We start from the raw sequence: 23,671 nt of genomic DNA on the forward strand, positions 1-23,671 counted from the left end.
GGAAACGTAAACCAAAGAGTCAATTTTGCCCTTTATATTCCATCATATTTACCAAAGTATCATTTTGCTTTTTTTTTTTTTTTTTAAGAACAAATTTAATTAGAACCTCGAAAAAAAAAAAAAACAAAACAAAACCAAAACGCATGTGAGATCGTCTCACGAGTCGTATTTTGTTATACGAATCTCTTATCGTATTTTGTGAGACGAATCTCTTATTTGTGTCATTCATGAAAAAATATTACTTTTTATGTTAAGAGTATTACTTTTTTGTGAATATCGGTAGGGTTGACACGTCTCACAGATAAAGATTCGTGAGACCGTCTCACAATAGACCTAATAAAAAAAAATTAACTATCATGAATACCGTCATATTTTCGTGAAATAATAATAATATTTTTTTTTTCATTTCTTTGTTCTAATTACACTACCAGTAGTATTAATACAATTCTCTTCGCCATTTCTTATTGATCATTTCAAGTTTATTTCTCAAGACAAAGCCTTCCGATTATGATACAGTCAAAAGTGTGTGATCAAATAAAGGGAAATTATAATTTAGTTTCGTATGATGATTTTTTTCCCCATTTTGATTATTTAGATTATCAAAATTCAGTCTTATATTTTTTCAAATTAATCACTTTTTCACCATGACACTGAAATAACATAGCACACGTCATATCGTGTTCGTACATATAATTATGGCAAATATCAGTTTTTCCTTCGTTAATATACAATGTCTCTTCTATATAATTTGAGTGGACCTTTTATTTTAATACAGGGGAGAGGTGTGAGGATGACAACTCCAACTCGAGCCTTCACAAATTTTTATAGGGACGAGACCAGTGGGTTAGAAGCCCGTTCTCTTTTGCAACAAAAGAATTGATTTTCCAATTTCCACAACCACCTATCACAATTTAACGAATAATTTTTTATTTTTGTAAAAACAAATGAATGTTATCACGACTCATAGGATTCTGCTCGCTTCTGCTTAAATATAGCCTTAAAATTATAGGGACTCAAAAGTTAGGTTTTTGTCTTTAAATTTTTTTGGAAGTTCTCACGTTTGAATATTAAAATGAAAATACTTCTTATCTAGCTATAAACATAAAGGCAAAAATTTATGTGAGACGGTCTCACGAGTCGTATTTTGTGAGACAGATCTCTTATTTGGGTCATTCATAAACAAATATTACTTTTATGTTAAGAGCATTACTTTTTATTGTGAATATCGGTATGGTTGACTCGTCTCACAGATAAAGATTTGTGAAACCATATCACAAGAGACCTACTCAAACATAAAAGGCAAAAACTTGTGTGAGACGGTCTCACGGGTCGTATTTTTTGATACATATCTCTTATTTAGGTCATCCATGAAAAAATATTACTTTTTATGCTAAGAGTATTATTTTTTATTGTGAATATTGATATGATTGACATGTCTCACATAAAAAGTTTCGTAAGACCGTCTCATAAGAGACCTACTCCTCATAAAATTAACTTGTTCCTTTTAGTCATGCTATTATAGATTTTTCTACGTGTCAACTTCTAGCATCACGTATAGTACGCGATGGGTGCATACACATTAATTTTTTTTATGTTAGATTACATTCGTATGAACTTCTAGATATTATATTGAAATAAAAGTCACAAAATATTTTATAACAGCTTTTTATGTTATATGTAATATAATAATTTCAAATAAATGGAGAGTCATTTGTAGCAGTATGTGTTTTTTAATTATTTCTGAAATACATTTTTATAATAATTTTTCTTTTCATATTTCGTCTTTTCTTAATTTTCTAAATGCCTCATTCGTATTATAAATTTGAAGAATTAAAATTAATAAAATATGTAAAATAATAAACACATGTAATGTGTACACTGACAAATGCACATTGTATATATGTGCACAAAATGAAGTGTTAAACTGTCTAGCAAGGGAAAAATAACAATTTGATCTATGCATTTGTATATTTGTGATTTTGGTAATTTATGTAATTAAAATTTAATCTTAATAAGCTATCTTTTTTTTTTCTTTTTTTTTTTTCAATTTTATTCTTTTTTTAGAGGTAGCGATGATGTGACATCGATACGACGTTGATGTTGCATCGAAAGTATGCTTACGTTTGCAGTGCTAAATCAGTACTTTCGACGAAATATGACTAAAATTGCCAAAAATTTGAAAGAGTACAACTTAACAACATAGACAATCAAATTGTACAGAAACAGATGTATATGACCAAAATTGCGATTTATATTAGTAATATCTCGTCAATATATCAATTTTATTCATATTTAGTATTAACTAGCTAAACGTAGTCTAGCTAGGGGCTCATAATTAAGTTTTTGTTCTTGCAATATTTTAGTATTGGTACATGAAGTTTGGTGTGTGTGTGGGCGTGCATGATTTTGTGTGGAACGATAAATAATAAAAATTGAAAGATAATGACTAAGCCTAAAACGATAGCACAAAGGATAGAGCCAGCAAAACCGGTTAAATTAATCCGATCAACCCGTCTCATCTATCTATCTATCTATCTATTCTATACATATTATAAAAGTTTGAACCAAGGTCAAAGTTTTTCATTGTGTATTGTCAACTTTGTCCTTGTTTTGTACATACCTGAGTAATTTAATAAGGATGTTTTAGTAAAATCAATTATTATGATAAGGTCAAAATTGTAAAAATACGTGTTTGTTGGATAAACATCAAATTTGAGAACATATTTTTTTCTATGAATACTTTTTATTTAGTAATAGATAAAGTGAACAAATTTTTTTCGACGAAAATCTACATGTTTTGTTGAAAATAAAAAACAAGTTTGATTGAAATATTAAAATATTTTATTATACCTAAAGTTAACATATTTTTTTCTAAAAATGTCAAAATACTTTGATTATTATTATTATTATTATAATTATTTGGTTATAGATAAAATGAAAATAATTTTTCCCACAAATATCAACATATTTGTTGAAAATAAAAATTAAATTTGATTGAATTAAATTTTTTTGCAATTTAAAAAAAAATCATTTCTCTCTCTTATTATTATCTCCACTCTCTCTCTCCAATAAAACTTTCCTCCCCGTTAAAATATTCTCTCCATACAATTCTAAATCATTTGCCGCTATCCGCCGGTTTCTCGCCGTACGTCGTCAAAATTTAGAAATAAATACATATTCGAAAAAATCTCGTCATAATCGTTCTATTGATACCGATATTGAGGGGTATTTCACAACTTTGTCGACGACCGTTCTTCCGCCGATCGTTCACCGGACCGGGCTTCCGCCGTTGCTTGGACTTGACTTTTCAAGGCATTTGGAGTCTGAAATCTTGTCCTAGCTCCAGTTTCATAGGCTGTCGGTGAGTGAGTTTTTAACCTCTCAATTTAGCTCGACTTTTGGTACCAATTGTTGAGGGGGGTTATTTCGATTTTCTTGATGTTAGTCACCCTGTTTCTGTGCAAAACTTCCTCGAGAGACCGACTGTTGAATTTGTTTCTCTTTGTTTTTCTGTGGAGGAGAAAAAAATCATAAAATTTGGGGTAGAAATGTTGTGCAGTACAAAATTTTGCAATTTTTCAAAAGCTAGCTAAAGTTTCACACTTTAAAATTTTCTTCGATCATTTTGCATATGGAATAATATATTTTTTCATCATGGTATGTATATATATAATTGGAATTTTCTTTTCTACCTAAACCCAAACATTTTCTTTTTATCATACTAATCTATGCCATAATACTGATGAAAAATAATTTATACATTCAATATTATTGATCGCAAAAATCAAAGAAGTTGAAGAATTGTTGACCTTGTCTCCATAAAAGTCAAACTCTAGGAGGAATCCGTTGCGTATCAGCCTCTTCTCTTTTGCAACATTATATATTGCAAATGGGATTTGAACAAGTGTATAAACAACTCCTATGCCACCAACTGCGACTATGTACCTAACCACTTCCTTCCATTCTTTGAAGAACAAAAATGTCGGCATCACCACCATTTGGAATTTCTTTGCCACATCCTAAAGAAATTTGTATCAAATTAGCAACCCAATGACGATGGATGCTCAAAAAGCAATTACAAGTTGTCGAAATCGATATGAACAAACCAAAACAAACCAATGACAGATTACTTCAATTAAATCGAAAGTTTGTACACGGTTAGCTAATCGTGTTTTTGGATATTCAATTGTATTCTAAAGTGCCTAAAAATAGCAATGCAAAGTATAACATTACCTCAAGTTCATCAACCTTCAAGAACAGAACATGGGGTGTTTTCTTTGCAATCTCAGCCAATATTGGTGATATGAACCGGCACGGTCCACACCATGAAGCTTTAAAATTGATTTTGGTACTAATATTTGATATTTGTTATATCTCTGGGTGTAGGTACAATCGTTGCGTCGATTCGAGATATCAACGGAAATTTTAGCCCTTATTCGTAGAATTTACAAAATTTCTATTTATTATGGGCAGAAAAGCTTCTTCCTCAAATTCGAAGAGGTATTGATAAAAAAACTATATTTATTTAACATCATTGCATTTTTGACAATATATTGAACTAAAAAGTTGTAACAAATTGTGTTGCTAAATAGTAAGTTCTTTGAAGCAACCAATCCATCAATTGAAAATCGTACTAACCAAGGTACATCAATTGAAAATTTCAAATTTGTAGTATTTAATTGAAATAATATATATCCAAATTTGATTCCTAACAAGCTGTTTGAATTTTTTTTAAAAATTGCAGATTTATTGACATTTAATAGGTGTTGCACCTCCGAAAACAAATATTCGAATTTGTCAATAGATAAAAAACGTCAATACATTAATAATGTTGTGAATTCTAGAAGAAAAAAAAGATTAAAAGAATGTGAATCCAGCACATCTACAAAATTAAATAAGAAAAATACAGTTTGGTTACTGAAAGCTTTGATTCATGAAGGTAAAACCAAGTTTAGTTCCATACACTTTTATAAAGTATCGGGAAACTGCATATTTGTTTTATGTTTATCATATTTTTTATATTTTTTTAGGTCAATCACTTGTTGATCTGCACGAATTGAAACCTATGAACATATGTCGCTACTGTGAAGCGAGAAAGTTTGAATTTGAATCTCCAACATTTTGTTGTGACAATGGTAAAATTAAGTTGGCAAACACTGTGATGCCGCCTGAATTGATAGATCTGTTCACTGGAAATCAATCTCACAAAGCTGTTGATTTTCGGAAAAAAATTAGAGTTTATAATAGTCTCTTCTCTTTTACTTCTTTTGGAGTTAAAATTGACAAAGAACTTGCTTCTTTAAATCGTGGAATTTACAATATTCCACACTCTTCCACCTATGGCGCCCGGTGAGGCTGGTCCATCTCATTTTCAATTGTATTTTTGGGATACAAGTAATGAATTAAATAATAGAATGAATGTGATGGGCAATGCTGATATCGATGAAGAGACAATGAGACTATTAATGGAGGTTCTCAAAAGAAACCCTTACGCTCAATTATTACGCAGAATAAATGATTGGTCGTCTCTTGAGGAAATTAGGCTACATATTTGTAAAAATGCTGTTGTGGATCAACGATGTTACAATACACCTACAGCTGATCAAGTTGCTGCCATTTGGATCGAAGGCAAAAATGCTAATATACCATATGATAGAGACATCGTAATTCATGAATGTAATGGTCAGAGTCATAGAATTAAACATTATTTTGGTTGTTATGATCCTTTACAATATCCACTTCTTTTTCCGAATGGAGATAATGGTTGGCATCAAAATATTCCCAAATACAAGTCCATGGAAGCTAATAATCAAATTCAAGATAATATTTCCGTCCAATCGAACTTTTCTTCTATCGAAAATATCCTTCAAGAGGAACAACATGGTACATGTTTCCATCTTTTGTCTTTTCAATCTATATATATGTAAAGTAATAGATTTCATCAATTTTACAAATATTTCACTTCCATGATAGATGAAATAATTGAATCCACATGACAAGACTTTGAATTTTTCAAAAGATTTCATTACCACTTATGTAATATGCATCTTATGTATTTTAGTTGCAATCACATTAAGATTATACATGTATCAATGATGTTTTGGTGTTTTTATGCTTTGTGTACTTATCTAATTTGTTTGATTTAATTTAATTCATTGTTAGAACTTTTACCAATTCACTATATAATATTTCTCTAATTTTTATAATTTAATGCATGGTTTTATTTGTATTATATATAATATTTATTTGTAATTTGTAAATTGTGAAAAATGTCATATTCTGAATGAGTGCTTTTTCACTTTTTAATATATTATCATAGTAATCAACAAAGACAAGCAAAAGACGGTTTCTTGCCGAGAGTACTATTGTTACAAATTCCAAATAAGAGATAACATGCCATCGATGCTTTTATATGCTGGAAGATTGTTACAACAATATGCAGTTGATATGTATATTAAGCTTGAAACAACTAGATTGGATTACTTTAGAAGGAACCAAGCGGAAATGAGGTCAGAACTTTATCAAGGTATCGTTGACAGCATTATAAATGGAAAAACAAAAAGAAATGAAATTGGAAGAAGAATTGTTCTTCCAGCATCGTTTATCGGAGGACCAAGGGATATGCGTCGTAGATATCTTGATGCAATGGCATTAGTAAGAAAGTTTGGAAAACCTGATCTTTTCATTACAATGACTTGTAATCCAGAATGGAAAGAGATCACATATAATTTGAAAGAAGGTCAACAACCTCAGGATCGACCGGATTTAACTACCAGGGTATTTCGAGCTAAGTTACAAGATTTAAAAAATCAAATAATTACCAAGTCAATATTCGGAGTGGTTGCTGCTTTTGTTTATGTGGTGGAATTTCAGAAGAGGGGGTTGCCTCATATGCACATGTTGCTTATTTTGAGGCAAGATTCTAAAATCAATGGTCCTGAAAATTTTGATTACTATGTATCAGCAGAATTACCAAACAAAGACAAAAATCCCAACCTTCATAATTTTGTTGTGAAGCATATGATGCATGGTCCTTGTGGGGATTTAAATAAAAAGAATTCTTGTATGATTGCTGGCCATTGTAAAAGCAACTATCCACGCCAGTTTTGTCGAAGTACAACACAAGGAAAATATGGTTATCCAATTTATAGAAGAAGAAATGATGGGCAAATAGTTGATATACGAAAGGCAAAGCTAAACAATCAATGGGTTGTTCCTCACAATTCTTACCTTCTGTTAAGGTATGATTGTCATGTTAATGTCGAAGTATGCTCTGGATTGACGGCTGTCAAATATCTTTACAAATATATATATATATAAAGGACATGATAAAGTTGTTGTGCATATTGCCTCCAACAATAGTGATACTGTTGTGGATGAGATTAAGAACTTTCAAGGTGCAAGGTGGGTCTCAGCACAAGAAGCACTGTGGAGAATATTTGAATTTGATTTAAACGAGATATCCCCAGCTGTAATAAGTTTGGCATTACACTTGCCTAACAAACAATGCATCACATTTTGGAGGAATCAAAATTTGGAAAATGTCATTCAACACGAATTGACCTCAAAGACAATGCTAACTGAATTTTTTCATATGTGCTCAATAAATTCTAAAGCGAGATCTTATTTGTATGCCGAATTCCCGGAACATTATGTATGGGACAAAAGAAACAAGTGTTGGTATGAAAGGAAAAAAGTAAAGGTTATTGGACGTATAAATGGTGCAAATCCTACAGAAGGAGAAAGGTAATATTTAAGATTATTGCTCAATCATGTAAGAAGACCTACTTCGTTTAACTATTTGTTAACGGTTAATGGAAAGATTTGTTTCACATTCAAAGAAGCAGCACAGAGAAAGGGGTTGCTTGAATCAGATCAGAGCAACTTTGAGTGTTTGAATGAGGCTATGAGCTTTCCAAATGCCATATGCTTTGAGAAGACTTTTTGCAACAATCTTAGTATATTGTGAGCCATCCGATGTAAGAAAATTATGGGACACTTACTTTGACGCGTTGTCCGAAGATTTTAGGAAAGAAAATGATGGCACAAGTAATTTTTGGTATCAAAGACATTGCAAAACTTGAATTTTATTTTGGAAAGTATGGGAAAAAGTATTCATGTTTTTGATTTGCCAAGAATAACTATTGAAATAGATGAGTACAAAGATAATATTTGTACAGAAGCTCGAGAGGAAATGTCTATTGAAATTTCACCTGACGACTTGTTAGCTCAATCCAAATTAAATGCAGGGCAACGAAAAGCATTCTCAACAATTCTCGAGTGCTTAGATTCCATTGGAAGTGGCCTTTTTTTGTCAATGGACCTGGTGGAACTGGGAAAACATATTTATATCGTGCTTTGCTAGCAAATGTTAGGAAAAGAAATATGATTGCCCTTGCTACAGCATGTAATGCCTGAAGTAATATCACAAGTTGTTGATTTAGTAATATGAGATTACTAAATAATTAATGATTTTTAAATAATGAAACATGACATATTTTGGTCATATGAAGTTCAAATGAATTGAAATTTGGATATAACGTAGAAAACTTAAAGATATAGAAGTTTCATGTTTTGAGTTTTGGAAATTTTTATCGTTTGACTGGTCCAAATGGATATACCGATGTTAAATATTATATTATATTAATAATATAATATAATATAATATTTTAAAAAAAAATAAAATAAAATGAGGATAAATTTGAAAAACTTGTTCGAGAATGAATGAATTTCATTCTTTTGACCGTGAGTTACGGAGAGGTGAGAGAAATAAGAAATAAGAGTTTTCAGATTTTCTTTTCGATCGTGCGACTTATCGGTTTATCCAATCGACGAACTGACTTCAGTTCTGGGATCGTTGACATGATGTCTTCGATTTGAGGTATAAATTTTATAGTTTTGGTGATATTTGAAATTCGTCGATTTCTGGAATAAATCCGATAAATCATACTGAAATTGAAGATTGTTGAATAGTGTATGATCTTAACGAAGTAGAGAAGATTATTGTGTTGTTGTTTTGAACTATTCCTAAATTATTATAATTAGGGATTTTTAATCGTTGAATTGAAATTGGTGAGTTGTTTGTCAGCTGTTATTAATTCTGATTATATATTCGGTGTCTACGAAGTATAGGCTACACGTTGATATAAAGTTTTCGCAATTTGACGGATGTTGTAAAATAGCCTATTATTTGATGTTAAATTAATTAGGGTGTATTTGATGGTAGTATTGTGAATTAAATACACCAGAATATTAAATTATTGAGCGATAATAACTTATAATCGAGTTTTATATTTTGTTGAATTAATTGTTGTTGGGCTATTTGATGTTATATATTGAGGCTGTTATGATTGTGTTGATACGGTGACAATGATCTGATAATTGTTGTTGAATTATTTAGATACATCACAAGCCTCAGGATCAAAGAAATAGCCAGATTGTATATATATTCGATTATCATGTACGTGTTGACGTACGAGCATCTGTTGTTATTGTTTAGTATTGATGAATACTATTGTGTTGAACGACGATAAATCACTGGATTTGGGTGATTTGGTATTATATTTGTGTTTATTATTGTTGATGTTGTTGGTTATCGTTGTTGGGAGACGTCTCGTTGATGTTGTCACGTTGATGTTGTTCGTTCAACGATATTGCTGTCGCCGGTGTTGGGGTGCGACGTATCGTTGATGTTGTTATTCGTTCGACGATATTGCTGTCGCCGGTGTTGGGGTGCGACGTATCGTCGATGTTGTTGTTCGTTCGACGATATTGCTGTCGCCGGTGTTGGGGTGCGACGTATCGTCGATGTTGTTGCATTGTGATGTTGTTGAGGTCGTTGTTGGCTGATTGTCCAGAAACGGCAAAGGGGGGTATTTCTATTATGATTTCAGTTATATTTTATGTTGTTAATATAACTGTTATTTATTACGATGATGATTGTTGTATATGCTCACCCTTTGAAGGCTGTTTCTGTTGGGCAGGTTATAGGACTATGCGTGAGACAGGATAGTGGTGAAGGACTAGGTGTGTCTAGTCAAACAGTCTTGTAGTTGATAGTAGATAGAGACAGTATAGCTTATTGTCTTATTTGAGTTGTATGTGTGTATTTATTATACTGTTTCTGCTACACTGACGTAGATAGTGTAGTGATTGCACTATTTTGTCGTATATGCATTATATTATTACGTCGTCGAAAAGAAAAAAAATTTTATGCATATGACGTCACATGTTGCACGATTACGTGGCGAGGTTTGGGGCACCACATTTGGTGGTATCAGAGCATATGTTAGATGTCTGGGATGGTTAGGAGTTGGGTTTGTGATGAGGGAGTTTGATGACGATATTATCTGCGTGTGTCTGTGCATTTGACTTGTTATTGATGATTTCTCGATATGATTGATTGTTCTTTAGTTGCGTGTGTTTTCGTGCGAAAGGTGTGATGATGATTACTGGATTGTAATTGTTAAATGTTATGATTAACAATTTGATTTCCAGTGATGGCAGCTAGAGAACAGGTACATCCACACGAGGAAACAGAAGAGGTTGATAGTGGGTTTGGACAGATGAATCCATTGCCACCTCCTCCTATGGGACAGGCACCTACAGATCAGCCTTTATTGCCTGGTGAGTTGACTTTGGCACAGTTCAGCAGTTATCTTCCGTCGAGATTTGATAGTTCTGAGACTGGTGAGCGAGCGGAGGAGTGGATTGAGAGGATAGAACAGATATTTGTGACCGCTCCGTGTGCTAGGTCTGCTTGGTTACGATTGGCTACATTTCAGCTTTCGAGGAATGTATTATTATGGTGGCAGACGACTGAGGCCGGATTGAGAGCACAGGGCCGTACTATTGATTGGGATGTGTTCCGATCTCGTTTTCTTGATAAATATTTTTCTATAGCAGCCAGACAAAAGAAAGAGAAAGAATTTGAGGATTTGAGACAGGGTAGTATGTCTGTTGATGAGTATGAGACTCGATATTCTGCATTGTTGAAATATGTGCCACATATTGCTACGAATGTTCATGCTAAGATGAGGCATTTCTTGAAAGGGTTGAAGTTAGAGTTATTTGATCGTGTGCAATCAAATAACCCGGTATCATTTGAGGATGCAGTGACGAGGGCTGAGATGGCTGAGTTAGTTATGCAGGAGTATGGGGCTCAGGGACGATTATCAGAGCCGACTAGGGAGTCATTGCGATCTCAGGGACAGTCTTTTAAATATCAGAAGGGTTCATCTTCTTCTTTAGCATCATCTGGGAAGCGTCGATTTGATTCACGACGTGTTGAAAGTCGTGGGGGCAGTTCTTAGTCTGTTCAGGGGCAGAGAGGAGAGTCCAGAGCTGTGAGATGTTATCGTTGTGGGGGATCTCATCTGATCAGAGAGTGTACACAGACCGAGATCACATGTTTTGAGTGTGGCGGTGTTGGTCATCTGGCGAGACAGTGTCCTAGTCGTGAGGGACAGCGAGAGCCTAGGAGTGCTAGAGGTAGATCCTCAGAGAGAGGAGGACGACAGCCTCAGCAGTTTACACCACGACCTTCTGGAGGACAGCCACGTATGCAGGGAGCTGGTCCGCCTCAGGCACAGGTGTATGCTTTGACACGAGCGCAGGCAGAGGAGGCACGAGAGGAGATGATAGCGGGTAAGTGTTATTTATGTTCTTATCCTGCTTATATTCTTGTTGATACTGGTGCCACGCATACTTTTATATCGAAGAGGTTTGTGGTTGAGCATCATATGCGCTCGTCTCCATTGTTTATGCCTCTTTCTGTTTCGACACCTTCTGGAGTTGATATATCAGTTGTATCTATGATATCAGATGGTATTATTTCTTATGTGGGCTATGAGCTGAGATCTGATATGATTATTCTAGAGATGACTGATTTTGATTGTATTGTGGGAATTAATGTGCTGAGGAGATATTGTGCGACAGTTGATTGTTATCAGCGGATGGTATATTTTTATACAGATGAGAAAGAGCGTTGGACATTTTATGGGAAGGGTTCTCGTCCCCGTGTTCCGTTGGTATCTGCCATCCGGATGTCTCGGTTATTGGAGCATGGGCATGAGGGTTATCTTATTTATGCTGTAGATGTGACAGAAAAGAAGAAAGAGGTGAGAATAGAGGAGATACCTATTGTTGCTGAGTTTGCCGATATATTTCCTGATGAGATTCCAGGCTTCCCACCAGCTCGTGAGGTGGAGTTTGGGATCGAGTTGATGTCAGATACTTCCCCTATTTCTCGTACTCCTTACAGAATGGCACCAGCAGAGTTGAGAGAGTTGAAAGCCCAGTTGCAGGACTTGCTGGACAAGGGATACATTCGCCCTAGTGTATCGCCTTGGGGTGCACCAGTCTTATTTGTGAGAAAGAAAGATGGAACTATGCGGCTTTGTATCAACTATCGACAGCTGAATAAGGTAACGATTAAGAATAAATATCCCCTCTCTCGTATTGATGATTTATTTGATCAGTTACAGGGAACCTCAGTATATTCGAAGATTGATTTGAGGTCAAGATATCATCAGATACGAGTTAGAGAGGAGGATATTCAGAAGACAGCATTCAGGACCAGATATGGGCATTAAGAGTTTTTAGTTATGCCGTTTGGGTTGACGAATGCTCCAGCTGTGTTCATGAGTTTGATGAATAGGGTATTTCAGACTTATCTCGATCGATTTGTTATTGTGTTTATTGATGATATATTGACATATTCCAGGAGTGAGGCTGAGCATGCAGGGCACTTGCGTTCAGTGTTACAGGTGTTGCGAGATAGACAGTTGTATGCCAAACTCAGTAAGTGTGAGTTTTGGTTGGATCGAGTGGTCTTCTTGGGTCATGTTTTATCGAGAGATGGGATTTCTGTTGATCCAACGAAGGTTGAAGCCGTGTTACAGTGGTCTGCACCTACATCTGTACCTGAGATTCGTAGTTTCTTGGGTTTAACAGGTTATTATCGTCGATTTATCGAGGGATTTTCAAAGATTGCTAGGCCTTTGACACAGTTGACTCAGAAATGTGTGCGATTTCAGTGGTCTGAAGCATGTGAGAGGAGTTTTCAGGAGTTGAAGCACCGACTGACGACTGCACCGGTGTTATCGATTCCTACAGAAAATGAGAGGTTTGTTGTTTATACGGATGCATCATTACATGGGTTGGGATGTGTTTTGATGCAGGATCGACATGTTGTGGCATATGCCTCGAGACAGCTGAAACCACACGAAACAAGGTACCATTTGCATGACTTGGAGTTGGCAGTCATTATCTTTGCCTTGAAGATATGGCGACACTATTTATATGGTACCTCGTTTACGATTTATACTGATCATAAGAGCTTGAGATTTTTGTTTACCCAGACAGAGTTGAATATGAGACAGAGACGATGGTTAGATTTGCTGAAGGATTATGATTGTGAGATTGAATATCATCCTGGTCGAGCCAATCTTACAGCTGATGCATTGAGCCGTAAAGTGAGTTGTACTGCAGAGGATGTGAGTCGTCTATCAGCTATGATGATGTCTTGTTGTTCCTTGGGATATGATTTTGATATCTCGACGACTCCTATCCAGGTATCTACCTTATTAGCTGAACCTGATATATATGGTTGTATTCGTGATGCACAGATGACAGACGAGAGAGTTCAGCGATGGAGGGAGTTAGTTTCTCAGAAACAAGATACTCGTTTTAGAGTGGCTGATGATGGCAGTTTGATGATGAATGATAGATGGGTAGTTCCTGATATATCTGAGTTGCGCCAGGGCCTGTTGCGGCGTGCACATTGTAGTCGATATTCTATCCACCCTGGTGGCAAGAAGATGTATAAGGATCTACGCTCTCAGTTTTGGTGGAAGGGAATGAAACGTGATGTGATTGATTTTGTACGTCGATGTCTTAATTGTCAACATATCAAAGCTGAGAGGAGAAGGCCGGGAGGTGAATTGAGGAGTTTAGAAGTGCCGACTTGGAAATGGGAGCACATATCGATGGATTTTGTGACTCATTTGCCAAGAAGCACTGGAACTATTGATGCTATTTGGGTGATTGTTGATCGATTGACGAAAGTTGCACATTTTATACCCTATAGCATGAGTAGTACGTACTTGACGATCGCACAGTTGTATATACGAGAGATTGTATGGTTGCATGGGATTCCAGTGTCTATTATTTCTGATAGGGATCCTCGATTTACTTCTCATTTTTGGGAAGGATTGCAGACTGCGATGGGGACAGAGTTGAGATTGAGTACGGCTTATCATCCCCAGACAGATGGTCAGACTGAGCGTACTATTCAGACACTGGAGGATATGTTGCGTGCTTATGTTATGGATTTTATATCTGTTTGGCAGTCATCTATTCCATTGGTAGAGTTTGCGTATAACAATAGTTATCAGAGTAGTATTCAGATGGCTCCATTTGAGGCATTGTACGGGAGACGTTGTAGATCTCCGTTATACTGGGATGATGTTGATCGAGCTGCAATTACCGGTCCTGATATGATTAATGAGATGGAACAGAAAGTAAAGTTGATACACCAACGATTGAAAGCAGCTCAAGATAGACAGGCCGCCTATGCCAATAAAAGACGAAGACCTTTAGAGTTTCAGCAGGGCGATCGAGTATTTTTGAAAGTTTCTCCTTTTCGTGGCACAGTGCGATTTGGCATGATAGGAAAGTTGGCACCGATATATGTTGGCCCGTATGAGATATTGCAGTGGATAGGCACTTTGGCTTACCGATTGGCTCTACCTCCATCTTTATCTGGTATTCATGATGTGTTTTATGTATCGATGTTGCGGAAGTATGAGCCGGATCCTTCACATGTGTTGGATATTTCTGAGGTTCAGTTAGATCCTGACGTGTCTTATGTTGAGAGACCAGTTTGTATTTTGGATCGATCTGAACGGAAGCTTCGTAGTAAGCTTATACTGATGGTCAAGGTTCAGTGGGAACATAGAGGTGTCGAAGAGGCCACTTGGGAGACAGAGCGGCATATGAGGGAGCTCTACCCCTACTTATTCTGATGGTATGACATCTTTTATTTATGCATGTTATTACTGTTGTTGATTAATTTCGGGGTCGAAATTCATTTAAGGGGGGTAGAAATGTAATGCCTGAAGTAATATCACAAGTTGTTGATTTAGTAATATGAGATTACTAAATAATTAATGATTTTTAAAGAATGAAATATGACATATTTTGGTCATATGAAGTCCAAATGATTTGAAATTTGGATATAACGTAGAAAACTCAAAGATATAGAAGTTTCATGTTTTGAGTTTTGGAAATTTTTATCGTTTGACTGGTCCAAATGGATATACCGATGTTAAATATTATATTATATTAATAATATAATATAATATAATATTTTAAAAAAAAATAAAATAAAATGAGGATAAATTTGAAAAACTTGTTCGAGAATGAATGAATTTCATTTTTTGACAGTGAGTTACGGAGAGGTGAGAGAGAAATAAGAAATAAGAGTTTTCAGATTTTCTTTTCGATCGTGCGACTTATCGGTTTATCCAATCGACGAACTGACTTCAGTTCTGGGATCGTTGACATGATGTCTTCGATTTGAGGTATAAATTTTATAGTTTTGGTGATATTTGAAATTCGTCGATTTCTGGAATAAATCCGATAAATCATACTGAAATTGAAGATTGTTGAATAGTGTATGATCTTAACGAAGTAGAGAAGATTATTGTGTTGTTGTTTTGAACTATTCCTAAATTATTATAATTAGGGATTTTTAATCGTTGAATTGAAATTGGTGAGTTGTTTGTCAGCTGTTATTAATTCTGATTATATATTCGGTGTCTACGAAGTATAGGCTACACGTTGATATAAAGTTTTCGCAATTTGACGGATGTTGTAAAATAGCCTATTATTTGATGTTAAATTAATTAGGGTGTATTTGATGGTAGTATTGCGAATTAAATACACCAGAATATTAAATTATTGAGCGATAATAATTTATAATCGAGTTTTATATTTTGTTGAATTAATTGTTGTTGGGCTATTTGATGTTATATATTGAGGTTGTTATGATTGTGTTGATACGGTGACAATGATCTGATAATTGTTGTTGAATTATTTAGATACATCACAAGCCTCAGGATCAAAGAAATAGCCAGATTGTATATATATTCGATTATCATGTACGTGTTGACGTACGAGCATATGTTGTTATTGTTTAGTATTGATGAATACTATTGTGTTGAACGACGATAAATCACTGGATTTGGGTGATTTGGTATTATATTTGTGTTTATTATTGTTGATGTTGTTGGTTATCGTTGTTGGGAGACGTCTCGTTGATGTTGTCACGTTGATGTTGTTCGTTCAACGATATTGCTGTCGCAGGTGTTGGGGTGCGACGTATCGTTGATGTTGTTATTCGTTCGACGATATTGCTGTCGCCGGTGTTGGGGTGCGACGTATCGTCGATGTTGTTGTTCGTTCGACGATATTGCTGTCGCCGGTGTTGGGGTGCGACGTATCGTCGATGTTGTTGCATTGTGATGTTGTTGAGGTCGTTGTTGGCTGATTGTCCAGAAACGGCAAAGGGGGTATTTCTATTATGATTTCAGTTATATTTTATGTTGTTAATATAACTGTTATTTATTACGATGATGATTGTTGTATATGCTCACCCTTTGAGGGCTGTTTCTGTTGGGCAGGTTACAGGACTATGCGTGAGACAGGATAGTGGTGAAGGACTAGGTGTGTCTAGTCAAACAGTCTTGTAGTTGATAGTAGATAGAGACAGTATAGCTTATTGTCTTATTTGAGTTGTATGTGTGTATTTATTATACTGTTTCTGCTACACTGACGTAGATAGTGTGGTGATTGCACTATTTTGTCGTATATGCATTATATTATTACGTCGTCGAAAAGAAAAAAAATTTATGCATATGACGTCACATGTTGCACGATTACGTGGCGAGGTTTGGGGCTCCACACAGCAACTTCAGGAGTTGCAGCTTCGATATTACCTGGTGGTCGAACAGCTTATTCCCGATTTAAAATCTCAATTGATTTGCATGAAGAAAGCTATTGTACAATATCAAAACAAAGTGGACTTGCAGAACTGTTACGTGTAACACGATTAATTATATGGGATGAAGCACCTATGGCAAAGCGGATAGCAATTGAAACTGTTGATAGAAGTTTACAAGATATAACTGGAATCCAAAAACCATTTGGTGGAAAGGTGGTTGTTCTTAGAGGAGATTTCATGCAAGTTTTGCCGGTAGTTCCAAAAGCCACAATTCGAGAAACAATTAATGCAAGTTTAGTAAAATCTTATTTGTATAAACAAATGCAACATATGACTCTAACTGAAAATATGAAAGCAAAATCTGACCCTGTTTTTAGCGATTTTTTGCTACAAGTAGGCAGTGGGATTGAACCTACCGATAGTGAAGGCAATATCAAAATTCCCGATGAAATGATTATCAAATATAGCAAAAATGATGAGGAGTCTTATGAAGAAATGCTTATAAATCACATATTCCCGAATCTAATAGAAAATGCTGAATCAACAGCATATATGACAAGTCGAGCAATACTTACTTCAAAAAATGAATATGTTGACAAGTTGAATGAGAAAATTATTCAAATTTTCCCAGGTGAAGGTAAAACATATGCAAGATTTGATGAAGCTGTTGACGATACTCAAAATTTTTATCCCCAAGAATTTTTAAATACCTTGACTCCAAATGGAATGCCTCCTCATCGTTTGGATTTGAAAAAAAAACTGTACAATTATGCTATTGAGAAATTTAGATCCATCTGAAGGCCTGTGTAATGGAACCCGAATGGTTTGTAAGGAATTTGAAGACAATGTCATCCATGCAGAAATAACTGTTGGACATCATGCTGGAAAACATGTTTTTATTCCAAGAATACCCTTGTCTCCTGCTGAGAACGAGGGATATCCTTTCCAATTAAGAAGAAAACAGTTTCCGATTCGTTTGTGCTTTGCAATGACAATTAATAAGGCACAAGGTCAAACTATACCTTACCTACCACAACCTGTGTTTTCGCATGGCCAATTATACGTTGCATTATCTAGAGGCCCTTCAATGTCCGCTACAAAAGTCTTGATAAAGCCAAATTCAATCACAAATATTGATGATGCAAGAACAAAAAATGTTGTATACAAAGAAGTTATTCGTCAAGGTCCATAATTTCATTAACTTATTTGTCAGAATAATTTTGATATTGCATGTATGAAATTGATATATTTATTAAATAATCTGAATTTGCAGACCAGGAGACGGCCACGGTCAAGGGGAAAGAGTGGAAATAAAAGAGACTGCATTGCAACAAATGTGGGTGAAAGGACAAAGCTTAAGTATGTCGGATTCTTGTCGATACAAATATATATCTTTTGAATTCTTATTATTGTGTATTTTTTTCATTAAACCTCTGTAAAATTTTCATCGACCTCTCAATTCTTTTTTATTCTTTAGGTATGAAAATGAGTTGATTCAGAATTTGTGTCTTGTAATGAAACTATTATTCGTTAGTATAATGAATTTGTCTTTTTTGTTTTGAACGGATCAACTTGTGAATTTGGGTCTGTGACTGAATGTTGACGGTTTTTCATACAGGATTATTTATACTTGGACAGTTAGTTACATCAGCACAATTGGTTTTGACTCTGTAAGGGTCATTCTTTTGAAAAAATATGCTTACCTGGCTCAGTCAGGGTCTAATTTTTTTCACTTACACAGAAAAGACGCACAATGGAGCAAGATGGAAAAACTATTAAACTTCAGATTGTAAGATCCTTGACCTGATTCATCATTCTTATCCACCAAGAGTTATATTGTTGTCTTTCTTCGGTGGATTTCAATCTATTTACATTCACTGTTTTTTTTATTTCGAGTAATCAAAATAAATGTGCATTCTTCTTCCTTGAGTTGGTTCGCGAATTTTTTGAGCTGATTTTGAAGAATATTTGAATCTAATTTAAATTTACTGAACTGTAGTTGAACTTGAGAATTCCTGTGTGTCTTTAGAGCTGCTACTGGACTCTTAATTAACTCCAATTACTTATTCTTTGTACTCCTTTTATGTTTAATTATTATATATACAATTTTATAGCCTTCAACTGCTATGCCACTTCAATTTTTTGGAGTTTTTCTTCATACTCTAGGTGATACTCTATTACAGAGAGACTGCCGACTTTTTATTTGCCTTCTCTGCTGATAAAGAAGATTTCTAATAAGGCTCTAATATTATATTAATAATTATATATGTAGTGTAATTCTTTCTATCGAGGAAAAAAAAATTATTTTTGGTTTATAAAAAAATAATATGAGATGATAATTTGTAATAAATAAAAAAATAAAATTTTGTAATTCGAGATAAATATTATTTTTGATTTATCAAAAAACATAATTTGATATCAAATTTAGTTATTCTATATATATTAAAAAAAGATATTAGCAATATTGATTTGATTTTCTTAGATTTGATACGTCATAGCTATAATATATCTGCTTAAAACTTAATAAATGAAATAAGCATGAAAGGTTATGAAAAACATAAACTTATTTTAACATGATTATAATAATTTATTAAGTAATTTTAAATAAAATTATATTATCTTTAATAATTGAGTTATTATTTCGGTAGAACTCTAAATAAGATGGATTCTTTTTAACACAAGATAAGAAGAACTCTAGATAAAAAGGATTTGTTTAACACAAGATAAGAAGGATTCTATTAAGACTCTATTATTATATTAATAATTATATATATAGTGTAATACTTTCAAATGTATTCAACAAAAATACACAGGAATTTTCTCTAAAAGTTTGCATAAACGCGTCTCGAAATTCGGAGAAGGCTGGGGATTTGGAGGTAGGCTGGATATTCATTCAAAGTTGAAACTCCTTAAATAAAAATTTGACAGGTATTGATCTTTAATCTTCGTGCGTTGTATTAAACGTATTTGTGTTGAATAGACTCGATGAATTTAATTAAAAACATGGAGAAATCAAATCATCGACTTTTGTAACCCAATGTTCCATTGCTTTTAAATAATTGTATTTATTTCATTTTCCAAACAATTTGAATTAAGAACCCGTTCGATTTGTGTACCATGCCAAAATATTATATTTCAATCACAATGTGGTAGACCAATATCTACCAATTTCTTTTATTTCCAATATACTTATTATTTATTTAAATTATTGTTGTTTAATATATTTCATTCTCAAAATTTTTTGTGTCATGCCAATTAAAGAGTACAAAATCATATAGTTCGAATGGACACCTTGCACATATGTCCTATCATCTCGTTGCAACCGAGTCAAAACAATGCTTCCATAAAGGTTAAAGTAGTACGACAGGGAAGCCAAATACCCGTCAAATCAAATTCGAAGCATATAAGAAAACTGATCTTTGTGGACGAAGAGGTACTTTCTTCTTATCCATATTCATCTATATTTAAATTGTTATAATAATTAAATAAACATATTCCGTTTTCATTGAAGGGAACAAAAATACATGGAATAATGTTTTCAAACACAATAGATTTTTTTCAAGATCAGTTGAAGATAAACAAAACTAACATCATCTCCGATCCAATTATTCAAGAAGTCAACAACAATTATCTGAATGCCAACAAACGGATAGAATTGATTTTCCAAACGAAGACGACAATTGACGAACTACAAACTCAATTCACTTGTTCCAATGTGACTTCTAAATTTACAATGTTCGATGATGCGAGCAGAGAATCACATACTAATGAAGATATAGGTATCGATTTATGCGACCAATAAAAACTTTCTAGATTTATGTAATGAAATTATCAAATGTTGTAAAAATTTTGCAGACATAATTGGTGTTCTGAAGGAAGTTCGACAGCTTAATAAATTTCACAAAAAACATATGAACATCATCGGATATAGAAGAGAGATATTATTTATAAATCCTTCGTGAGTATTTATTCTATCTTTATGTCTTTATAAAAAAGAAAAAGCAAACTAATATTTTTCAAAGCCTTATTTTAGTATTAAAATTTTACGATATATGATTGGATAAATATATTTTTACTGATTTTAACTATTTTTCCCTCTTCTTAAAGGCTAGATACTATAACAATAACTTTATGGGATGATCTTGCTATTAACGAAGGACTATTTTTACAAGAGATAGAGATGGATAAACCGGTTATAGCTTTCTGTAACTTGAAAAGACATATATTTGAAGGTAATTTTCTTAAAAATTTTATAATCAATATTTACAAAAATTATTCATTAGCATAACTCACTACTTCTCCTTATGACTGATAATAGGAAAGTTTCAGTTCAAATCAACAACAACAACAACAATGTTCACAAATCCATCTTGCATAGAAAAAGAAACAATAAATATATGGTAGTATTATTTTCGATTGTTTTTAACAAAACTATAATATTGATATTATTTCTTTTTAATATTCAAGTTTGTAAATATCTTTATGTTAATCATTCTACTACATGTTAGGTAACAACTTCAAAGAAAGAAGTCTAGAAGAATTATGGATGACCCATCAAATTAAAGATGCTGAAGAAATTACTTTGAGGCAAATTCTCGATCAGATTAATATTCTACCAAAGGTTACGTATCATTTATTATTCAATTTATTTTTATTACTTCACGATTATTTTTTTGAATATTTATTTGTTGGGTGCAATAATTGTCCCTGCTTGGTAGAGCGATCGAACCGTAGTGCTTGAGCTGCTGTGCGGTTTAAAAGATTTGAGTTGCACCATTACCAATATCTATAGCTTTTGGTAAAGTGGTAAGCACTCGGTCCTACAATTGGTATCAGAGCCAAGGTCACGGGTTTGATTCCCATTGATTGCAATGAGTGCAATTATTGGGAGGGAGATTGTTGGGTGCAATAATTGTCCCTGCTTGGTAGAGCGATCGAACCGTGGTGCTTGAGCTGTTGTGCGGTTTAAAAGATTTGAGTTCCACCATTTCCACTAGCTATAGCTTTTGGTAAAGCGGTAAGCACTCGGTCCTACATTATTCAATGGAGCAAATATTTTATTAATGACATTTATAAAAAAATTAGATAGGGAATCACAAATTGATATTTAATTTGACTTTATGTATCTCACTTATTAACAAATACAGAACAAATTCTATTGCTTCAATGCATACATATATGAGGTAGAAAATAAGGCGAATCCATGGTACGAAGCATGTAGTAATTGCTCAAAATCAGTCAACAAAACAATGAAAACCCGGAGCTGTAATAACTGCATAGACTTCAATATCAGTATTGTGTCAAGATAAACTTACATTTAAACATTATATTTATAAGTTTACATGAGTTGATAACAATGCCTTACATTAAATTGTTATTGTATATATAGAATAACGATGAGCGTAAATGATGGCACTGCCACTGCAAGTGTTACATTGTTCGGAAATGTCGCAAATGTTTTTATTGGCTGCAGCGTTGAAGATTATATCGATTCCATCACTAAGATATACAAAATAATGATTTTTTTTCCAAAGAATATATATAATTACCGTTTACTAATAAAAATATTCTTTTTCTACAGGATGGCAACACTTCAATATACTACAAGCTTTTAGAGACACCAAATAGAGAAGAATATACATTTCTTCTCAAAATAGACAAGTCAGTTGAAATAAAAGACGGAACATTAGCATTTGTAATTGAAGGCATTCAAAATCCAGGCACAAATTTCAACAACAAAAACGTTGCAAGCAAAAAGAGATCTGTAGATTTCGAACAAGAAGATATTAAAAAGAAAAGAGGATCTCCAACAAATATCATTAACGATATTGGCATACAAATAATAGAAGACCACGACAATACAAATATGGAGATTAAGGATGATGAAATTATAGCTTCTCCTACAAGGAAAGATTTTCAGCATAAAAAAATACAAAAAAAGAGAGGTCGTCCAAGAAAAGAATCATCCAAGAATAAAGATCTGAAAATGCAAATGATTGATGGCGATAACACCACAAGAATAGTTATTGAAGATGATGATAATATTGCTTTTTTCACGAAGAAGAAAGGGCGAATGAAAAAGAAAAAACTAGTGAAATATAGAAAATTCCAAAATATAAAAGAAGAAAATGTTGATACAATAATTTGATTTATGTTTTAGAATGCATTATCTACGTTATATTTTTATTTTTCTTGAATTAAATTAATAGTGGTAAAATAATGTGATCAACACTATAGATTATATTTTTTCTTTATCTCATATTTATTTTAATATACATTGAATTTTACTGTTTGACTAAATAAAATAGATGAAAATCATTAATTATTTGCAAACTTATAATCTCTTCTTTAACTCATTTCTTTAACAACATTTATCAACAATAAAAGTGTGTTTCCACGTGCAACGCACATGTCTTTTCCTAGTCTTGAAAAATAGGTGGGTTGGGTTAAAATTTTAGGCGAAAAAAATTAACGGGGACACGAAAAAAACAATTATTAAGATCAAGAAAGAAAAGATCAGTAACAACATCTCTCCGGCTTCATCCACCATCAAAGATCTACAGTAACCACGGAGACCCGCTTCGAAACCGGGCACGCATATAATCTCATGCTGTTGTAAAAACGATGAAGAGTTTTTTCCTTGTGGAAAGAATAAATTAAATATCA

General features: G+C 33.6%; 2 protein-coding genes across 2 annotated transcripts; both read left to right on the forward strand.

The window, feature by feature from the left end:
- The first annotated feature begins 3,375 nt into the window (after positions 1-3,375).
- On the forward strand, positions 3,376-7,320 carry LOC142537423 (uncharacterized). Its single transcript, XM_075642944.1, has 4 exons — positions 3,376-4,031; positions 4,240-4,500; positions 4,593-4,642; positions 6,320-7,320. Exons 2-4 carry the CDS (start codon positions 4,466-4,468, stop codon positions 7,318-7,320), a joined length of 1,086 nt encoding a protein of 361 aa, XP_075499059.1. The 5' UTR covers positions 3,376-4,031; positions 4,240-4,465.
- Positions 7,321-17,137: 9,817 nt separating this feature from the next.
- LOC142537425 (uncharacterized) lies at positions 17,138-18,197 on the forward strand. Its single transcript, XM_075642945.1, has 2 exons — positions 17,138-17,642; positions 17,794-18,197. The coding sequence occupies exons 1-2, from the start codon at positions 17,138-17,140 to the stop codon at positions 18,195-18,197; spliced, it is 909 nt and encodes a 302-aa protein (XP_075499060.1).
- Positions 18,198-23,671: the final 5,474 nt, after the last annotated feature.

The sequence above is a fragment of the Primulina tabacum genome, chromosome 2, assembly GCF_025594145.1.
Source record: "Primulina tabacum isolate GXHZ01 chromosome 2, ASM2559414v2, whole genome shotgun sequence".
NCBI classification, from domain to species: domain Eukaryota; kingdom Viridiplantae; phylum Streptophyta; class Magnoliopsida; order Lamiales; family Gesneriaceae; genus Primulina; species Primulina tabacum.